The sequence below is a fragment of the Coloeus monedula genome (genome assembly GCF_965178545.1).
Source record: "Coloeus monedula genome assembly, chromosome: 3".
NCBI lineage: Eukaryota > Metazoa > Chordata > Aves > Passeriformes > Corvidae > Coloeus > Coloeus monedula.
Genome location: NC_138783.1, coordinates 77831898 through 77852269, shown reverse-complemented (window position 1 = coordinate 77852269; position 20372 = coordinate 77831898). Strand labels below are relative to the sequence as shown.

The window sequence follows — 20372 nt, the reverse complement described above, 5'->3', positions numbered from 1 at the left end:
TGTTGAAGAGCGAAGTTATCTCAGGCTGCCTTGTACTATGCACCCCAAAGGCTGTAAGATGGTGACTGTGTCGGTGAAAAGTACCTCTTGGCTTTTCTTCTGTATTGATAAGCCTATACAAGGCTCATGATTTTGGCCTCCCTCCCCTGAATTTGCAGTGCAGGGTAACGCCTTGCTGCCCTGGCAGCAGCCAGCATGGTGCACTCCACACTTAAAACCCCAGGATATCTTTACCAGGCTGCAGTGCTTAAGCTGGCATCCCTTATGATACAGACCAGCAGGTGCAGGGCACTAAGCACCCTCTAGAGGTGCCCATACCATCATGGCCTTTCACACCTGCAGCCTACGGGCAAATGAAAAATTCTGTGTACAGGAAAAAAGTAAAAAATTTACTGCTTGCCCTCTTTGGCTGCTGGGAATAGGAGAGAAAAACACACTTTGTGTTTCCAGCAAAGGTCTCAAGAGTTTTAATGTTCCCTGAACCTGTACCTAAGCATACAGCCAATTCCCAGAACTGAAATTCCTGGCCATCTTGAACCTCTCTGCCTGCATGTTCACACATGGGGAAACAGGCTTCTCCCTAGTGTCCCCCTCCTCTCTCCAGTGCACACTTGGTGGAAAATGCATCACCTTTCTCTGTTGTCATAGTCCAAGAAACAATTTTGATCCCCACATTGGCCCATGAAAATCATATTGCTTTTCTTCTTCACAAATAACCCCCCAGGCACAGACAGCTAAAAGAAAGAAAGTGTAGGTTCCTTCAGGATATAAATGATGGCATATGAAAGACAAGTAGGACAATTTGATTTTGTTTTGCTGGGCTCACCCCTGCACGACTGAGTAGAGAAGAAAAATAGCTGTGACTAAGTAAATATGATAGTAGTCATATAAGGGATGGAGCAAACCATATGGAATATTAGAACCTTATTTACATAAACAAACTTTCTGGACCAGAATAGTATTTAAATATTATGAATAAAAATTAAAAAACTTCTTTCTGTGCCTCATCACCCCATTTTCCTCTGTAATTCCTTTATACCAACATATTATGACTACAATTTCTACCTGACCGGCCCTTGCCCTATTTAGCTCCAGCTGAACATCAATCTGACTTTTAATAGGTGCCTAAAGATCCATAGTTTGGAGTCTTTGCTCCATCTGGTTTCTGATAACAGGAAAAGCTTGATTAACTTAGCCTGATAAGTTACTGTGGCAACTTCCACCGGTGCAACAAGACTGAAGCATTCACAGGTATGTTTTTATCATTGCTCTTTTCCCCAAACGATGCAATTCAATCCATTAAAATTAAATGGTGAATTGTGCAAATGAAGTCTGAGCCTTGGAGTCCTTGCTGGAAATTAGTTGTTAGTCTGGATTATAGTGTGACTATTACTTTGTTAGAAAACACTTCAGCAAGCCAACAGCAAAGGAGTAAGGGCTCAAAATCAGATAATATTGCATTCAGAAGTGCAATAAATCCTAAAGAGAACCTTAATGTTAGTCCTGTTATTTGTCACTACTAATAGTAGAAAAGGATAAAATATTCCCAGCTCGTTTAGGGAATGGCTACCTGGATAAGTGTAAAATAAAATTGGAGGTTCTAAGCATCAGACACTCTAGTGCTTCAAATGGGGAAAAAAGTGTGTCTAAACTCAGCTGTGGTGATCACTGTGCAGCATCTGAGGCCTTCCTGAAAGCCTGATAACTTCACTTGCATTTGTTGGAGAGCTTCCAGAGTGTGTGTGGGCTCATTTTTGGACGCAAAATTCAGCAACTTCCTTGTGTACCTAGGATCCACTGAGAATCTTTAGAGGATGGCTCATATCCTGCAGTGAGAGCCTGGCCTTGGCCACCCTGGTTGAGGAGGTCAGAGTTAAATTTTTGGATGGTTATAAGATCTTGCTCAGATCTTTCTTTTTACAATGACACCCTTCTAATCTCAGTTTTCTCTCTGATGAAGTGAATGGCTGAGAGCAGAGAGAGTGTTATAGCATGGGAATGAGTGGCCTTGAAGTGATTATGGTGCCTTTGCCATGGGGACACATTAAGGAACAGATGACGTTGAAGAATATGTCCCTATATATCACTAACTATTTTCTAGATTTCTGAAAGCATGTTTGCCAGCCATATTATTTCACATTTTAGCACAGAAATAAATCAACATTACAACCTGTGGAAAATAGGATTTCTGAAAAGTACTTCCACAACTAGCTTGAGAATTCCAGGGGTTTTGTCCCAGACCATTACCAAGTCAATTTTCAGCTAGTCACATTCCCAAGTGAGCCGCACATTTTACAGGCAGTACTTTTTGTCCAATCCATCTTTCCCCTATATGTCTATATCTGGCTGATTTCATGATAAAAGAGATTTTTAAGGGACCCAGTTTTGCCACATTGATTTTTATCAAGCAAGGGGTGACTTGACAAAAGTATGATGAATCTAGGCCTCTCTCTGCAGGCAGAAAAGAGCTGAGTTATCCATTTTCCATCTAACAATGAAGGCCTTTATCCAGGAGAATTTAAGTTGGACTGAATAAGAATTTGGATGGGATTGAGACAGAAGCTGTCCTCTTTTCTTTCCCAACTATGTAAGCATTATAATCTGGGAAATGTGGGTTGCAGATAAAAACAGTCATGGTTTTCCAGTCCCATCACTACAGGCAAAAGTGCTCTGTATCTGACAAAGAGGAGGACATTCCCAGTCTCTGGGAGTCTTGCATCCTGGACAGTATTCCATCTCTACCGTTCTGCACTTGGAGGTGTAATCTGAATTGCCTGAGCATAAGTGACAAGGGAAAGACTATGTCAGCTTTCTCCTCTTTCTCTTGTGAGGCAAACAGGTTATAATTCAGATTTTGTTAACTTGAGTATTATGAATATCACGCTTTACAGGAACAGCTGATTTGTTTTTCTGGATTGCTCCATTCCCATAGTGCAAATGAATGGTTAGAAGAACATATAAAGACAATGAGCAATGACTGGGAATCCTGCACCTTCTACTTCAGAAGAAAAGGTCTGGAAGATAGAGCTCATTAAGGTTCTCAAGACAGGAACATAGTTTTAATATGTGTTCAATGCTGAACACAGTGTTGCCAAACCAAACCAAGTAGAAATACCATCAAGGTGTATGATAGTAATTTCATAGTCTATCCAGACCATGGACTCCATAAAGAAGAATCTGTGAATGAAATTCATCTCACATGATGTCAGCATTCCTGTCTGAGCTTCAAAATCTTCTTCTGCAGACAATGGTGAGAAGCAGGAACTGAAGAGTGCAAGTGCTACTTAATCCAACAAAGATTTTTAAAGTAGCTCAGATCAACTGTGCCCTGAAAGTGCCTATTTCTCTTAACTGACACCAAAGGATACATTATCTACCTGCCTCTAGGGTTAGATATCTTCATTTGATCAACTGGATTTCCTCTGAATGAGGGAATAAGAGTTGAAATGATTTTTATTTACAAATTATTTCTAATACTATAAATGTTCCCTGATATTTTAAGCCCATTAACATTCATTGCAAGATCACAGAAGAAGAAGTTTCCCACAGATTCATTTATTATGCAGTGATTTTTTCCCCTAAATGACTGATGCTTTTTTCTGCAGAAGAAATACATTACTCAAATTCCTGTTATTTCTCCATATCTATCCCACTTTAATATAGGAGCACTGTAGGTATGTTATATTAAAAACACAGAGCACTTTAAACAATTAGCCTTTTTCTTTACTTGCTCTAGCAGTTACTTAGGTAACACATTTATTATTATGTACTGGATATTTTTATGGCCTTCAGTGTTTCAGGAGAAAAACAACTTTCATTCTGGTCTGTTTTTATTTGGGTTCCGATATGGTATTTATGCTGTCCAAATACATAACAGAAAAAGAAAATTCTCAGCACTTTAAAGCAAAGGCAATTATCCTAGGGACTGTTAAGAGCTGGCTGTGTATCATCAGCGTGGTTTGTTCCCATACAAAAGAATAGTAATGTCAGCTGTCCATCAGGATCTGGCAGTGCATTAGTCTTGCCTGAGTTTTAAAGCTCTCAGTGTGGGTGTTGACATGTCAGCCGCGTGTCTAAGAACCCGCCATAGACAGTGGAGACCTGGAGTGAAGTTCAGTTGTCTGCAGACAGATATCCAGTGCCTTTGGAAACCTTGCCTCTCTTCCACACGCCAGAACAGGTGCCAAATAAGTCCTGCACCATACCTGAGAACCTCAAGCGAGGCTTCTCTGGAAAGCCTGTGACCTCTTAGTGAGTGACATCTAGAGAGTTAGTCAAGTTGCCAGCTGTCTCATTTTGGTCTAATTTAAGATCTTATGAGTAGGTCCCAGATCCCTCATTCATTATAGGTACAAATGAATTTAATGCCATGTTGGAGTCCTCTAGAGCATCCAGAAGGTGCAAGAACTTCTGTATGGCCTTTATCACATCACTTAGCTCTTTGCAGATGCCTGGATAGTTCAGGGAGTGTTCCTTATCATGACACCTGTGTTTCAGCAAATGATGTCTGTCTGTTACTGACCCCCTTGACTAGCTCTCCACTGCTATTATGGAAGATTAACAAACCCAGTTCCACAGAGCACCTATATTAGACATTGAACCAGACACAGTGAATTCCATTTCTTTTGTGCCAGAAATAACATTTACATGACATACATTCAGTGCAGAAGCAGCAAGACCCAAGAAAACCAACAAAGACATGTACACGATGGTAATTTATGATTGCTGCCACCAGACCACAAAGCCACTGGAACATGGTGAGATTGTGAGCTTCTACTCAGCTCCCAGTGAGTACATCTGAGTCCTTAATTCTAATTCTCAGTCCCTTTCACTTTGCTAGGTCTGTTTGTGGAGAAGTCAGGTACTGACTGCTCAGGAAGAGTTAGATTAACTCAACTCTAGCCCTCTGTAACCGAAATACCTTGTCAAGCCTAAAGTTCTTCATAGTTGACAAAGAAACATTGGCACTTCCACAGAGCTATTAATGCAATCTCTGGCAGATATCTACATTAGACTGGGAATTACCCTCTGAAAATGCCTGTTTTCTTAACCAGCTGAGCAAGGAGTCCATACTACTCAATCCTAATCCTGTAGGCGGAGTTCCCTATTACCATGCACCTCAGTACTCACCAGTGTCCAGAATGGGATCTGTCGAAGTGTCTTGCAGCTGTTCTCCTATTTTCAGTGTTGACTAAGCATCTGAACTGGTAATATGTGAGCTACTCATTTTGCCCTAATGTGGACCTGTGAGGTTGCTAGGATCTACACCCACACCTAGGATCCAGAAAATGCTGTTGGGTTTGCTCACAGATGAACAATCTTAGGCTTGTCCTCTGTTAATGATGGATACAATTTGATGTGATGAATTCATGCCTTTTCCCTTCCCCAGTATTATTAATCATCTTGGTTTTCCCATCAAAGAACATCTGTAACTAGCCATGCAAGATTTACTGTTTATATGCTGCTCTGCATTATAGAAGCATCCTGTATTGCTATCCAAACAACCTAGATTGATACATTGATATGATTGAAGGACTGGACATAAGAGCAGGAAAAAAATTCAAGAAATCTTTCCTAACATAAAATACTTGGTTTTGACTAAAGAAGGTTCACAAAAGGGTCACCATTTTTAAGGCAGATAAACCTTTTTATTGCTTGTATTTTACCTCCTCTTTAGCCACTAGTAATACACATTAAAGTCCATAAAGCGCCATTTTCTGTCTATTACAATCAAAGAAAAACATATGAGATGTTTAGTTTGGGAAATGAGTTTCAGTCTGCTGTAACCTACTCTTTTTTCTAAGTGGACTCCAGCACTGCACGCTCCTGTTACGAGTTCACAATATATCCATGCGCTGCAGTCCAATAAAATAAAACAATCTGCAAAGGCTGGAGAAAACGAATTGCCAGTAAAGCATAAAACATGTTTTTCTTTGGAGAGTGAGATTCACTATTTGCAACTAATTTAGAAATTACCAAAGTCTTAATTTCTCTCTTGGCATCCACACTTGTGCACAACTAACTTCATTGTGGAAAGACATTTTATATTCTGTAGTCACTTCCACAAAAAAGGACCCTCTAATTCTCTAGCGGTAGATGAACAGATGATATATCACAAATCCATTTTTTATGGGAACTTAGAACTTGTTGGCTGCACCAATCTTAACAATGCAAGAATTCATCACAGTGTAACACCTCCCAAGCAGGCAGGCAGGCAGACGTCGCTGTTACTGTCATATTATTTGGAAGCATCTAAATGAGCATGGTTTCTGCACTGCAAATGGGGACACAAGCCCTGCCACTAATTTTTAAACCATATTTTTTTTCTAATATGATATCAAAACACTAAATGCACAAGATGTATATATAGTCACTGTCTGTCTTTATCATGAAAAAGAACATTAAGAATTGACTTTTCCTTCTGCACAGATTCATGCACAGACACGTGCAATGAAATGTGATCTATCTTCCAGCTGAAAGCGTAGCGTGAATGTATTTCCTGCCTAGATTAATCTTCCAGAGGCTGGTAATATAAACTTTCTGTATATAGGAAAAAACCCCTAGTCTGTATTAAGCAGAAGTTGAAACATCAAATGGAAGGAAGTAGATTTCAATCCAGATTTACAAGGTGAAATTGCCATTGAATAGAAGTTGTGCAGCCTTCAAATTAACAATTTTTGTTTGAGTCTAGCTATCCTTCTAGGTACCTGATGATACCATGACAATGAGTATGATTAGAAGTATGACAAGTACTATCTATCAATATCTTTTATAGACCAAAATCTCCTTTGTGCACGTATGATTCATAGAGCCGAGCTCCAAGGCCAAGAATTATAGTTACATTTAGTCATCTACAAACTGGATCTCTGAGTTAATCATCCAGATTCTATTCATCCTCTGTGGGGAGAAGGGGGTGATTCAGATTCTTGTCTTTCCTAAATGAGTGTCTCAAGCAAGGTCTGGAGCTGCTATCTCCATCAACTAGTAAAGGAATGAACTGATAGCTCAGACTTTGTTCGCAACACTAGAAACATGAAAAGCTAGGACAAATAAATCCCGCTTCATGTTTATCTGGTTTGATAGGGCACAGATGTGCAAACTTTAGCCTAGATATCTTGCTTTTCTTTACCCCAGAGCCAAGTTCAGCAATCACATAATTTTTCAATGTACACCAAATGAAGACCCATGACTGTGCCATTTCTTCATCTTACTCTTTGCAGAAAGTCTGGTGATCAGGACTGGATTCTATCTACAGGTTTTGTATTCCCCACGCCTCGAACAGTGATCCATAATACCATTCACACCCCTAAGACTTTCCTGGAAATGAGATGATGACTCTCAGTAGGTCTCCACACCCACCAGGTAAAGGAAGTCCAACTAGTACTAAGAAGTCCATTTTAAAAGATGATCAAGCAAGCATCATGTTCCATGAGACATTACTCTTCAGGCAAGGCAGAAACTGCATGGCAATCAAGATTTGTGTGTTTTCTTTGACAACTAATTAAGGTAGAGGTCTGTGGTTCCTGTTACTGTTGGGAGATGATCTTTCTTTGCCCATGCTGGTCAGGGTCTGAACAGCAGGCAGACCCATTCCACATGAAGACAGAGGCAACCACTGTAACAAAGCTCTGTCTTAGTAACCACCTCACGCACGTTAGGAATGCAATGCATCAGATACAGCAGCATGTACAACCATTCAACTGGGGGATGAAATAATATCACCATTTTTAAAAACAGAACTCTGTCAGGTCTCCCAGGAGGGTTCTGACGGCCACCATCATTCATCCACCTTTGCCACTTGGAACTGGTATTAACCATGAGGGAAAATAAGATTGTACAGACTTAGACTTAGATATTCTTGTGAGACAGAAACTGAAACTAAACAAAACTTGATACTAAGCAAACCTTTTTGGAGAACCAGTCAAACCCTTAATCTAACACCAAATGACCCCCAACTAATGTTGTAAAATATATTTATTCATTGTGCATATTGTGTCCAAACAGCTAATAAGAAACAGGACTCTAAACATGCAAAATGAAAAACTGGAGAAGCTGTACATTTTATGTTTTACAGGAATCATCTGCTGATTGACATCACCCAGGGTCATCAAATCAAACAGCACAGCATCTAAGGGTTGTGGGGGAGTAGCCTGTGGGAAGCCAGTGGGCTTCTAAAACACTTGTGCAAGCCTGTCATCTTCAGCCTTTAAGAGAGTGACCCAAAACTCCAGATTTATGATGTATTTTACAGGCTCATTGTTTGTATCTTATCCTATGGCTTCAGTATGAAGAGGATATTTTGAAAATTAATCTCAGAACTTTAAACCCTCTAAGATTTCAACTTTCTGGATTTTATTTTAGGGTCTCTTGAGGAAAAAAATGTTGAAGATAAACATCCTATCCCAGGAAAATTGTGCTATCACGGCATATATTTAACAGTTCTAGATTCCAGACTAAATGGATTCTAACAGAACTGATATGAAAACTTCACTTTCAAGAGTGCCTTGGAGGATTCCTTGGGCAATTCAGACCCATGTCTGAATACTGTCCTGCTACTTTTAGTCTTTTATAGTTAAAATGCAAAGCAGATTATATTTTTTGAAGTCACATTTTCTATTTCATGTAGTTTTGGAGCACTGGGAAGAAATTGTTCACAAGAGATTTGTTAGGTTACTATTGCATTTTTTCACTGTAACAAAAAACAGCACAGTGGAATAAAAAAAATTAAAAAGAGACTTAAAAGTACATCCCAATTTATTCCTAAAAAGGGTAGTTCAGGGTATTTTCCACACGAAAATTGAGACTTTATCTACTTTTACTTTAAGGAAATCAGAAGGGACTCTAAAATAACGTTTTCCTACAAAGCGTGACACCTCCCCAGGTGTCATGCTTTGTAGGAAAGTATATTCCCCTCCCCAGGGTAAAGAGCATGAGAGGTGTTCTTTCTCAGACTGGGTGCATGCTCATCCACTAATTTATGCAGCCACTGTGCTGTACTTGAATGCAAATCACCCATGAATGCCACGGCCAATTTCTCAGTTGCCTGTCTCCATAGTATGCATGTGCATTATGTATTATACGTTTAATAGTGCATCAGCTCCCTGGTGAAAAATCAAGAAAACTTCCATGTCGTCCTGAAAGAAAAAGTGGAATTATTTTATACACGTCCAGCCAGGTCAGGCTGCAGTATGTTCTCGGGAGAAATTCCAGCAGCATTAAGACAGCACTGCTGTACAGTGATGTGGTGGACACAGAGGTACTTGGGGCAGCTCAAATGCAGGAGGCAGCACGGCTGTATTAGCATGGTGCTCTCTGTAGACTAATTAGTCCTGCTAAGAAGCTGGACTATTAAGTCCATGCTAAATGCAAATCTGTGCAGTGTTCCTGCCTTCCCCTTGGGCTGTGCTGAATGAACTTTGCTGAGGAGGGTTTTCTGTTTGGAACCAGGGACCTCTAACAGCCACAAAAACTTATGAAGCTGTAAAGCATAAGGAGATTGGAGAGCAAGACAGAGGCAGTTTTAGGGAGAGAGCCCAGGAAGGCCTGGGAGCTCATTTCCATTGCTCTGGGCAGAGGACTCAGAGCTGAATGCTACGGCAGCGTCTGCATTGCTGGACATGCCCTTGTGGGGTTTGAGACCATGGGGATGCTTACACCAGTTTTTATTTCACTGGAGGAGTACATAGCTCCTTTCTGGGGATGAGGCATCATCCTTGAGGTGAGAGAAAAATACTGGAAGGCAGCAGCAGCTCTGGGCAAAATAAAATTAGTCAGAACGCAAAATTACAGAAAGAACTGCTAGTATTTTAGCCTACAAGACACACACACAAAGTAAAGATGGTGAAGATGAAACTTTGTACAATGCTGGACAAAACACTTGTTTAAGACAAATGGAAATGATGTGAAGAATAAAAATACCAAAGCTTACACCATGTTGCATTGTCCTCCAGATAGTCCTCTGGGAAGCAAGAGGGAAACAGATTCAGGGAACAGAAAAACAGAACAAAACAAAACAAAATAAACCACAGGTTATACCAAACAGGCAACCACAGAGAAGATAATGAGTCTTTATAAGCAGTTGATTTTAAATGAGAAAATTTAGATCATGCTCTACAGAAGCGGGGTGAGCTCAGTGGTTAAAATTATTTAACTTCTGACAGTTTTTGAATTTACTGATCTTTGGGTGTACTTGCTAGATGCCTGAACTAAGATGGTCACTTTTTGGCCCTTCGTAGTAGAGGGATATGGAAAGATTTCTCTGAGCTGTTCAAATGTATACCTTAGGATGAGATGAATTGTGCTTTAGAAATATTTGATCTCAATTCAGTTGCCACATGCTTAGACAACGGAATGAAGGCCTTTATTTCTCTCTGTTAACAGTAAAAACTACAGTCATCCAGACTCAAATCAAGATAGCTGGTTCTAGGTATCTGCACTACGGATTTCTATACTGAATCAGAAAAGTCCTCATTTTTGCTTCTGTTACAGTCAGTATAAGGTGGAATACAGTTATCTAAATGTAGGCAAAGTAAGTGAATTTAGCAGATCTGAGATATTCTATCTTACTTCCAGCCAGGTCTCCTGTAACCTCTCTTTCACCTTTGGACATCTTGAAGACTACAGGCATCTCAAAGAGCATTAGGTGACTATATTTATGTAGCCGAATTTCACATAGTGCAACCTGCAGAGAACAGCTGGGGCTCAGTTCTGTTCTCCCATTTGGATGCCTCATAGTGAATATTATCCAGACTTCAGCTGCCAGTCCAGGGGAGCATATGCATCTCAAATTACTGTTCTATCTTCCAGCTCAGTTAGATGACTTAAATACTCCAAGGCATTTCAGTCTTGTCTATCTACATGTGGATATTCAAACTGAGTCTTTTATTTCCCAGCCTTTGAGAGGTGCCCGTGACAGATGGGGTGAATCACTCTCCAAAGATGTGTGTCTCTCTCCATTGACTTCAGAAAGAGCCTGACTTTTAGGCCCAGTGCTGTGAAGATGTGATTGAATTTTCTGAGCATAAGTATCTTGAATTGATTGAGCTTCTGTGGAGTATTCAAGCCAGCTCCCCTCTACTGCTCCAGAAGTGTACTGGTCTCCTTTAGTCCTCTGCTGGTCCTATATTTCAGATACCCTAGAATGTCTCAGATAGTGCTTTTCATCCCTGCTTAGATAAGTCTCTCAAGCTCTACATAACTTCCTAAATACATCAGTTGCTTTAAAACAACATATACCACAGGTTTTGGGGGATATTTAATTTTTTTCCACATTTTTCCATATAAATCAAATATAATTTATTTTGGTCTATTTTTTATTTGTTAAGCCTTACTTGTTACAGCTATGACAATAATATAGAGAAATCACCTTCTCTCCTTTTGAAATTGAATGGCTGGATTAATCACATAAGTTCAGGCAAGGATAAAGGAGCACTTTCTCAGATGGGTTAAGTACCTGGTGATTCCAGCGTAGGCTTCTTATGAGGGCTGCTTTGTGTGACATATCTGATAAAATATGCTCAACTGAATTAAGCTTATAAGTGGGGATATGAGCAGGACTAAAACAGAATTCGGTTCAGATTTGCTGCATGTTTGTATAACATTGAGATGCAGATGAAATATTTTTTAAACTTGGTTTGTTCTGCTGTCAAAGACAGATAAAAGCAGAATGGTTTGTCATTTCTTTTTTTTGTAACTATATGTTTGGACTTCGTGGTGACAGTTTAAAGTCAAGTGGTCTGACAGTGTTTTATGAATACAAACTCCAGAACGGACTTCTAAAACCATTAATATAATACTGAACTGTCTTCTGAATCACAAGAAAAGACTTTTTTCTTATATCTATAATAGTCAAAACAGTCTTTAAGTGTTTGAAAATACCAACAAAATACTAATATTGCAGTGTATTTATATTAAGTTTGCAATAGAAAATGATCCTTGTGTAGACAAGAAAACTGCCGTGCGTGGGGTTCTCCTTACATCTTGTTAGCAATGCAAGGGTTAGGAGTATCTAAATGAAGCTGGTCCTCCAAGCTCTGGCTGTAGTTAATGAAGAGAGATACGTCATTCAGGGAATGATTCAGCACATGAAAAGCTGAGGTTCTAACACAGACAGGTTAAATGGTGTTTCTGTGAGGCAGGAGTGTAGCATTTATATCCTTCTGGATAAAATTACCCAAGATGGTGTGAGATGCAGGCAGTGACCTTTCCCAAGAGCTGCTAAGGGATTACAGCTCTGAAATTTGGCCGTCTGCTCTAATCCACATAAACTACCTTTCCTAGCTCTACTGAGATCAGCAGACATCTCTGAACTGAGAGATGGTTGGTCTCAGCCCAGAAGGAGACAACACATTCATCACTGCCATTTGAAGACGGATTTGGTACCAACACCCATCATTAACAGACCATAAATAGTTATTATTTTAAATACCATCAGCAAGAACAGGATATAAGATTTTGATTTGAACATTTTTTAAATTAACAGCAGCAATACTAAACTCCTTGTTTTTTTCCTGAAATAATTAATGAATAAAGCTAGTTACATCATATAGAGATAAGTTCCTCTTTCAAAGTCTGTAAGTTATCAGGAGTTATAAAGAATTATCTGCATTGGCAACTTTCATTAGTTACAGCCTTTAAAGGCTGCCAGCATAGGACACATCTCTGCTTTATTCAGGATGCTGCTCAGTATTTCACAATTTAGTATTTTTAAAAGTATATTAATGTGTTTAAAAATATTCTTCTTATGTCAATATGTAATGTATCTTAAACATCCCTTTATCATTACAAAAACACTTCAACTGTTCTTATATCATCAGAATAATCCAAGCTGAGCTGTGCTATCAGCCCCCTCCTTTTTATGCTCTTTGTCCCATTTCAGCTGTTTGCAACCTTTAGATTTGACAAAGCATGATTGAAACCTAAAGACTTTGGTGACCTTTCACTTCACCTTGGCCAATTCTAGATTAAGATTCAGGCCTCTACTCTGAACAATGCAGAAGGACTGGTTCTCTGAATCTAAAGTGAAAGGGTAAAATTAAGATCCCATCAAATATAGATCGAGTATTGCTAGTCAGATTTTTAGCCTGAGATGTTACACTGCACTATGAATGTGCTGGGGTAGAAAGACCTGAGTCTACAGTGGAGGTAAGCATCTCCTCTGCTTCTCCTTTTAGGATAACCAGGCTACACTGGTTCCAGAAAAGCAGAGAACTAATAAATGCTGCTTTTTGCTGCAGGGTGATCCCATGTCTTGACTAGAAATGCCATGTTATTTTCTTATTGAGTTCCCATAAAAATTGACAGAATAGAGTAGATAGAGTACAGCATAGATAGAAGTGATTGGAAAGACTTGGCACTGTGAAAAACTGCTGTGACCACTACAGGAATTTGATGAATGATGGTGCAAAGAAGATACTCAGGTCCTCATCTGCATTGGTATACTTGGGTACTCTCTTTGACAAGACAGACCAGTGCTCTGCAAGTGTGCAGCAATAAGCTGTGGGCATGTGATTCTTAAAATCAGAAGCTCCTCAGTTTTGCTCATCAGTTTTACCTACAGATGATTGCTGGGATAGTACTAACAGCTGTAGTAATTAGCCCTCTATAAATCTATATATGTACAAATAGCAGGAACATTGAAGTCTGAAATGTGAATCCAATGATTGGTAGAAAAGAAAATAATCTTATGGCATTTTTTTTCAAAATGATTGAATAAGTAAAGCAAGATTAATGATTACTGAAGTTTTAGCTGATTAAAGTCAAATATTGAAATGGATGGAAATAAAGCAGTGATCATTTTATAATTAAGTAAAGAAGTGACACAAATTGATGTGCCTTTGCAAGGGTGTAAGTTTAAGAACTAGGTGATAAAAATGGCCTTAATACATAACCTTTTTTTAATTAAAAAAAAAAAAAATTGTTGTAGACCACTTTTGAAAGGTAATTTATACTACAAAGTACCTGCAAAGGCTTATGTGGTTTTTGGCCTTTAGGAAAGAGTTTATTCTCTTCTAACAATTCTAATACATAAAAATTGAGTCATACTGCTCTCTACAATGAAATTCTATACCACTTCCAATGGAGTAAAAAGCTTTACTGAATGCTGGAACAGCTGGCAAAGAAACTATAAAGAGTGATTATAAAATTATTAAATCTGGAGATTACCACCTTCTGGTATGTAACCAAGCCTTTTGTACTAATTTGAAAATGGAATGTATTTTGCCTTACCAGCCTATCCAAACTTGTGCCAGCTGCAGTTGTAGGTCGCTCCTCTGGGTTATACGGTCTAAATCGGGTATTGAAATTTTCAGGGACAGAACGGGAAGATCTCAGGGCAGGTGCTGGTTTAGGTTGGCCACATCCTTGGAAAACCTGAAAAAGACATTCTTGGTTATATGAAAATCACAAAAAAAGAGAAGCTGGTATTTTGTAGCCTCTTTTTTCTTCCGTATACTCAAAACAAGATTTGATTGACATTTTTATACTAGTGAATTGAGTGCTTGGCCTGCATTAAAACTCAGGTTAATAATTTAGCATTATTAATCACTTGATGAAGGTATAGAAACATATAGGGACCTTAAAACCTCCTTAATTTAAGAAGGTGATTATTATGAGAAATTAACATCTGAAAGCATCTTAATTGCTGTCTTTTCAGGAAGAAAAATGTACAGAAGGATGTCCTTTGCGGCAGGATGTAGTTGATAGCTGTTTTCAGTTTTGTTAAAATGTCGTATTTACCCAGAATCACAGGTCATCTATAATCCCTACCTACAGCTCTTTCTACCTTGCAATCTTATTTGTAGCCTTAGAGAAAAGGTCAATGATGAAATAGTCTTGTAACTGGATAACTTTCTTATTCCCTACCAATCTCTCCCTAGAAGAGGGGTGAGGCACACTGAGTGGCCAACAGTGATAATTATTTTCTGCTAGTGTGTTTGTTTTCTGCATATAAAAAATAATGTTCAGGGTTATGAAATTTTTCATATACTTCCATCTGGAAAAAAGTTTCAGTATTGTGTATCTGGTTGGTACTAAAGGACACAGAGGACACTTTTGATTACTGGATATCAAGTATATTTCCCAGAGGCATTGTCACACAAGCTGCACATCCAAAAAGAGGTAGGATATCCACAGAGTTAAAATTTTCAAGTGCTCTCATGAAGTAGAATCCTAGTGTTTGCCTTCATATCAACTTTTACAGTTTTAGAACCAAACTTCTGGTTTTGTGACCATTGTATTTTGTCTCTTTCAACATTTTGCCTCCATTCAAAAGAAAAAAAAAATTTTGAATTTCTCATAAGATATATTATACAAAACCCTAATGCCATACACAGACAGTTTGAATGATCTTTATGGAGGTGAAAACGATGCAGATGCTGTGTTTTGATTGTAGGACCAAATTACTCTTTTTTGTGTGGCTATGTTGGGTTTGTGTGGCCAGCTTTTCATAGTGGGGCTGCTACAGGGGTGGCTTCTGTGAGAAGCTGCCAGAAGCTTCCCCCATGTCTGGCAGACCAAATGCCAGCCAGCTCCAGGACAGATGTGCCGCTGGCCAAGGCTGTGCCAATCAGGAATGATAGCAATGCTTCTGTGATAACATATTTAAGAAGGAAGACAAGTCATTGTGCAGATGTAATATTGGCCAGAGAAGAGTGGAGTGAGAACACGTGAGAGGAACAGCTCTGCAGACACCAAGGTCAGTGCAGAAGGAGGAGCAGGAGGTGCTGCAGGCACAGGATCTGAGATTCCCCTGCAGCCCGTGGTGCAGACCATGGCGAGGCAGCTGTGTCCCTGCAGCCCATGGAGGTCCATGGGGATACAGAGATCCACCTGCAGCCCGTGGAACAGACCCACACCAGGGCAGGTGGGTGCTGGCAGGGGCCTGCAGACCCATGGAGAGAGGAGCCCATGCTGGAGAAGGTTTCCTGACAGGATTTGTGGCCCTGGGGGAGACCCTCATTGGAGCAGGCTGTGCCTGAAGGACTGCACCTTGTGGAAGAGTGACCCATGCCCATGGTGCAACTTCTGTTTCTTTCAGGGTACATTAAATTGGCTCTCAGTTAGGTTTCCTGATGTTAATTTAGAGGCCCCAAATGATTCAAAATTTGCTGAAAGAAGCTGATTCATACTAAATATATGTCCAATCATCAGGTCTGCTTTGGCTCAAAGTCCAGCAAGTCAGCTGTTGTATGGCCATTGGGATTTTTAATTTATGAGTGGAATACTGTTTGGTCTGGTTTGAGAATATCTATTTTAAGAGTTTCAAGCCTCCCAAGTCATGAGGACTATTGGACAATAAATTAATTCAATCTACAAAGAAAAATTATTTTAGCTTGTAAAGCTCTAAATCTTTCATCAAGAAAAAATCTTACTTTTCCTCTGTGAAGAAAATTCAACTAAGATTAATATTCAAAATTTATACATGATTGTGTAGGATAGTGTACAATTTAAAGGGTGAAATCTATATGTTAAGAGCATGAATTACACTTACAAAACTTTACTTATATTTCTTCTGACTCAAGGTAAGTTATGCACTGAAAACATAATTGTTTTTTAGATATCTATGAAATCCCATTTACTCAATTAAGCAACCAGGTATTTGCTCACAACACAAGTGACAATTGTCCAAAACATACAACTAGATTCTCAGGAGAAAGGCAAGTGAGGGCACTTCTCCTTAAATTTCCCAGTGTGACTGTTAAACTACTTGTATGACCATGTGGTGCAACTGCAAGTCTATATAATTTATATTTCATCTTTCTTATGATGCACTGAACAAAACCCAACAGAGACTTCGTGGCATTTAGCTTCATACAAATAGTTGCAGCAAGTGGTTTTATACAAACAAATTCACATACAGGCAGACAATAACAGAGATGGAAACTAGACAGTAATATTTATATCACAGAAAAAGAAATAACTTGTTTGTTTAATGACCTAACAGAAATGCAGTAAGGATACAATATTCAGCAACTAAATTTTGAGTGCAAAAGAGACATTTTTAAATTTGCATCCTGGTATTAAGTGACAGAACACAAAATGTAAAGCTGATAACTGATATTAACATATGCTTCCTAAGAAGAAGAACATGAAATACTTTCTTTACAATGCTACTCAGAGATATTGAACAATTTCTGGAAAAATATTCAGGTGTTTCATTACACATGTGAATTGGTAGCATAAATCCACTCTCTAAAAAATTGCATTTTATATATAACTGATGCAGCCCATTTCATCTGAATTTAGAGAATGGATTCCATTTGAAATTAAAAAAGCTAAATTTAGGTGTCATCATGTGTGCGTCCACATTTTAAGCTAAACATCTAAGATAGTGGAGCGCAAAAGCTTCCTTCTGTTTCTCTCTCATCAGCATCTACAGTAGTTTGTGATATCCTGGAATATCCAAGATACCTCTTAAGATTGTCTTAACACAAAACCACTCCCCACTGCACTGCAGTTAAAGCTCAAATGGACCAGATCTCTATGGTCAGGGATATGAACCAAGCCATGAGAACAAGTCAACAGAGCCAGTGAAGAATTGTATCTCTTGAGCTGATTAAATGGAAGTATCTACTTCAGGACTAGGATGTAGATACTGTAGAAAAAAAGAGTCCTTTTCCCAGGAGAATAGGAAGTTTTGAATTTTTGTGGAAGATATAGTGTGTTCTCTGTGAAGGCTTGGGTCATACTGTTATTGAGCCATGTGCTAGTGCTCAATGTTTCCAGTTGAGTTTCTCTACATGATTCTGCTCCATTGACTCTTCAGATAGAATAGCATTGATTTTTTTACCTGAAATGCCATTATATTTTTCCTGCACAGAGCTCTGGAAAGAACACAGATAAATGAAGAGGTTTTCTTAACATGAAACTTGTGGACTATTTTAAGAAGAACCTTGGATGTAGTTCTGTGAAGATATCCTCCTTATAAATAATGCATAGGTAGTCTGCTATGTCATGGAGCTCATTCATCCATTTAGCTGAAGTAATTGCTGAGAAGGAACATACATTTATAGGTTAAAGTGGCACATCCATCAATTCAGATAAAAGCAGATTTAAGGCTTACTAAGGGGAAACTCAGTTATGGGACAGACTATATGAAAGTGGAAATATCTGGTCATGGCAGCCAAATGACTCTTACAGCACTCAACCATACCTGTACAGGACCAGACTGTTGCAGAAAGTAGTTCCATATGGTGTGTTTTGAGCAGCAGTGGAGACATGATTATGCTGATGCAACCAGATTAGGAATTTTCTCAATTTGGAAAAAAATGGATGTTATAACATCTTTTGTGCTGTTTTTTGAGTTTTCCTCCACTTGTGAATGAGCAATCTCTGCAGTTATCTCTAGTAAACATTCACGTTTTTTTTTTTAAATGGAGCAGATGTAGCATTTACTTTTTGACTTGAAGCAGGAATCAAAGGTGATGGTACTTACAGCCTTATGGGAAAATTATGAGGGCTCTCAAAAAACATGCTTGTTTTGGCCAAGATTGAAATGAGCATTTATATGTTATGACTCTCTGAATATGACTACCTGAATTACCTCAGGGAGAATGAGAATGAGAATAAGGTAAATGCATGCTATGGCTGTGTCTTGGATATGAGCTGAACCTCGGGAAACAATATACAAAATGTAAAAATTTTGCCTGAGAAATAATCAACATGTTTCTGAGCACTGAGTATGTCACTACATTGTTAAAAGACAAAAAAGCTGTCACTGGAGAATAACAAAGAGATTTCAATAAAGAGTATAGCCTGTCTCAGATACTATAAGGAGAAATTCAAGGTAAATCTATTGCACCCTGACTTCTGCCAGAGGCAACCTTCAGGGAACACTACTCTAGTCTGGGCAGATCCAGATTGCAAAGCCTGTTCCTAAAAGGTACTGATGTCTTGGGAGGCATCTCAGGCAGCCCAGGCTGATTGTTTTGCACTCTTTGTGGTTTGGTTTGAGGAAGGTACTCTGTAACAATGGCTGCAGGTGTCAGATGATGGAAATTGGTTTTGATGATCTTCAGTTCTTGTCTTCTCTTGGAGAAGGGAAACTTTGGGCATATTCAGAGCACATAGATTCCTCCAGCAGAAAGGCCTTGGGCCTTGGGGTCTGACTTTCTATAACACTGCTTCTTTTTGACAAGCATCTCCAGATGTCACAGCTGTCAGGAATGGGACTTTTCCTGGGGCAAAATAAGAACCTTGTGTGGCTGTCATTTAGGGACATGACAGTTGTGCAGGGTGAGCAGCCAAGAAGCCTAGAGATTTGGAGTCAGACTTCCTAGACAGCCAGTGCTGAATATAAACTGCTGAGAAATACCAAGAAAACAGAGAAAGATTGCAGCCTCAGCATGAATTGGAGGATCTTAACATAATAGTGTCACATGGTAAATGTGTGCTAGAAGAGTCAAACTACAATCATCACACAAACAAGAAAAGTTAATGGCCTAGGAACAGAGATGCTCCATTTTATTCAGTGAGAGATACTGGAATACATCTGAGTGTCCTTGGTGGGCAGTACACAGATAGAAGAGGTACCTGTGGTATCTCTATAATTCTCTGTCTTAATATTGATGCGCAGCCATCAAAACAGGAAGACAGAGGGTTTGTATCTCCTAAAGAAATGAAAGACAAGGAGTGAACTCAAGCAATAAGCCTTGACTGTCTGCACTGATTAATTGTTAAGTCATTGGCTTTTTCTTGGACTTTTGGAATAGGACAATTTTATACAATTATTTGAAACAGGAGTGCTGGATTTTGGATTAAATAAACTCTCTGTCTTCTGCCTAAAAAGAGGATGAAATAAGTGAGAGCTCCTGGAGGAAGAAACTTTTTGTTTTCATTAATTTCCACTCCTTTTACAAGAAAAGCAATATTATATAACATGGCCAAAAATTCTACTGAATACAGCATAGAGTCTTCTCCCAGACATCAACCAGATTTTTAGCTAGAAAAGTCTGCATGTCAGTGGTAAAATATAATCTATGTGTACGTGTGTGTTGCTGGCATAACATTATTAGTGCATCGTCATTTTTCCACTCTAAAAAGGCACTGACTGACTTGTGGAAAAATACCTATGATTCCTAGTCACCACATTTTTTCAGTAGGTACAGTCAAATATAAGGTACAAAATTGTCCGAAGAAAGAGAAAATAGAAAATATCATAATTTCAACACCCTGCTTGAAGCTTTCTGAGTGGCATCTCAGATTAATTGATGAGAGTGTCTTTTCTCCCACATTAGGTCTGCAATTGCATTCCATGCACCCCATTACATCTGGTGAGGTATCTGTCATTTCCACTGAAGCTCTAAGTGGTCAGTATGTGTAAAGGGGAAAGTTAGACAACAGAGGATGGATTCGAAGTCTGCTTGTATATCATC

At 39.0% G+C, this 20372-nt stretch overlaps 1 protein-coding gene across 1 annotated transcript in view; it reads right to left on the bottom strand.

The window, feature by feature from the left end:
- The window catches only part of GPC6 (glypican 6), a gene marked incomplete at both ends in the record, with an annotated part of 751009 nt that overhangs the window by 45796 nt on the left and 684841 nt on the right, over positions 1 to 20372 (bottom strand). The window contains 2 exons of the mRNA XM_082278450.1: positions 9929 to 9958; positions 14227 to 14370. Of these exons, the coding sequence (XP_082134576.1) occupies positions 9929 to 9958; positions 14227 to 14370 (174 nt within the window). The remainder of the gene's footprint in view (positions 1 to 9928; positions 9959 to 14226; positions 14371 to 20372) is intronic.